Below are 1,503 nucleotides of genomic sequence, written 5' to 3'. Positions count from 1 at the left end.
CGACCGATTGAGACTGATGAGGGGAGACGATGAAGGTGGGGTCTGACGAGAAGAGATCGGAGCTTGAGAGGAGGGAGAGAACGAGACGAGGAGAGAGAGACGTGAGAGGAGAGACGAGAGAGATAGAGGAGAATAGACGATAGAATACATAGATAGATAAGATAGATAGATAGCCGAGAGAGAGACAAGAGGAAAGAGAGGATGAGAAGGAAAGAGAGAAGAGAGACTGAGAGAGAGAGGAGTGTTTGGAGGGAAGAAAAACCGAGACGAGAGGACGTGGGCCAGAGATGGAGAGAGTATGCTATGAGAGACGAGGAGAGATTTGAGATAGATGCGAAATGAGAGAGAGAGAGAGATGAGTGTGAAGAGTTTAGAGATTCGAGAAAGGAGAAGTGATCCGACGAGATGGAGAGAGAGATGCCGGAAAGAGAGGGAGAGAGAAGGAAAGAGAGGAGAGAGAAGGAAAGAGAGAGAAAGAGAGAGAGAAATTGATTTTTGGAGTGAGGAGAGAGGGATAGAACGGGAGAAGAGAGGGAGTGGGATGACGAGCGAGAGAGAGGAGGAGAGTGTGAGAGAGTGGAGAAGGGGATGGATAGGAAGGGAGGAGTGAGCGTTGTAGCGGGAGAGTGAGGTGAGGGGAGGTGGAGGACGCAGGAGGGAGAAGAAAGAGGGGAAGGGCGAGGGACGAGAGAGGAAGGAGAGGGGGGTGAGAGATGAGAGAGGGACGATGTGTGAGGGAGAGGGAGAAGAAGAGTTATTGTTTATGAGAGAGAGAGAGATGAGAGTGAGGGCCGCGAGAAAAGGCGTGATGTGTTTTGCAGGAGAGAGAGGAGTGAGAGATGAGACAAAGACGTTTTTTGTCATTGGAGAAAAGGGAAAAGAGGATCTGAAGGGGTAATGGTGAGAGTAAAGAATTGTGAGGGACAAAAGGGGGAGAAGCGTGCGGAGCGAGGGGGGGGTGCAGGGAGAAAGAGAGAGATTTAAAAGAATTGGAGAGAAGAGGTTTTTTGAAGAGATAAGAGAGCGGGGAGAAAGAGAGAGTGTTGATAGAGGGATAGATAGATAGATAGATAGAGAGATTAGATTAGAGAGAGAGAGAGAGATCCGCACCTCAAACCACCATTAACGACCATGAGAGGACCTATACCGACATCACAGGAGCCGCCGCGTAGAGGATGATGAGCGATTATTTCGGCTCTTACACGATTCCACCTTCATTGCACATTCGTTCCTGCAATGTTGCAATAGTTGAAGCGTTTGATTGTACTGCACAAGGGGAGTCTATGACCCAGAGTGAGGGGGGGGGAGGGTAAGATACCAATTAAACTTGAGGAAATTATACTTTGAATTATTAATTGACTCACTCTGGTCTGTGATAAGTGATTAAAAATATATATATTTTTAGAAGATATACCAATAAAAAGAAAACAAACCTGTCCTCGAACATAAACTAAAATGAATAGTATTAGCAGAATAACTCAAAATTAATTCCGTCAAATACCA

General features: G+C 46.5%; 1 protein-coding gene across 1 annotated transcript in view; it reads right to left on the bottom strand.

Annotated features, from left to right (window-relative positions):
* Positions 1 to 1,152: 1,152 nt before the first annotated feature.
* The window catches only part of LOC119591719 (agrin-like), an 85,301-nt gene continuing 84,950 nt past the window's right edge, over positions 1,153 to 1,503 (bottom strand). Inside the window, exon 6 of the mRNA XM_037940467.1 lies at positions 1,153 to 1,231. Within this exon, the coding sequence (XP_037796395.1) occupies positions 1,153 to 1,231 (79 nt within the window). The remainder of the gene's footprint in view (positions 1,232 to 1,503) is intronic.

This window comes from Penaeus monodon, chromosome 29 (assembly GCF_015228065.2).
Source record: "Penaeus monodon isolate SGIC_2016 chromosome 29, NSTDA_Pmon_1, whole genome shotgun sequence".
NCBI classification, from domain to species: domain Eukaryota; kingdom Metazoa; phylum Arthropoda; class Malacostraca; order Decapoda; family Penaeidae; genus Penaeus; species Penaeus monodon.
This window is presented reverse-complemented; position numbering and strand designations above follow the sequence as displayed.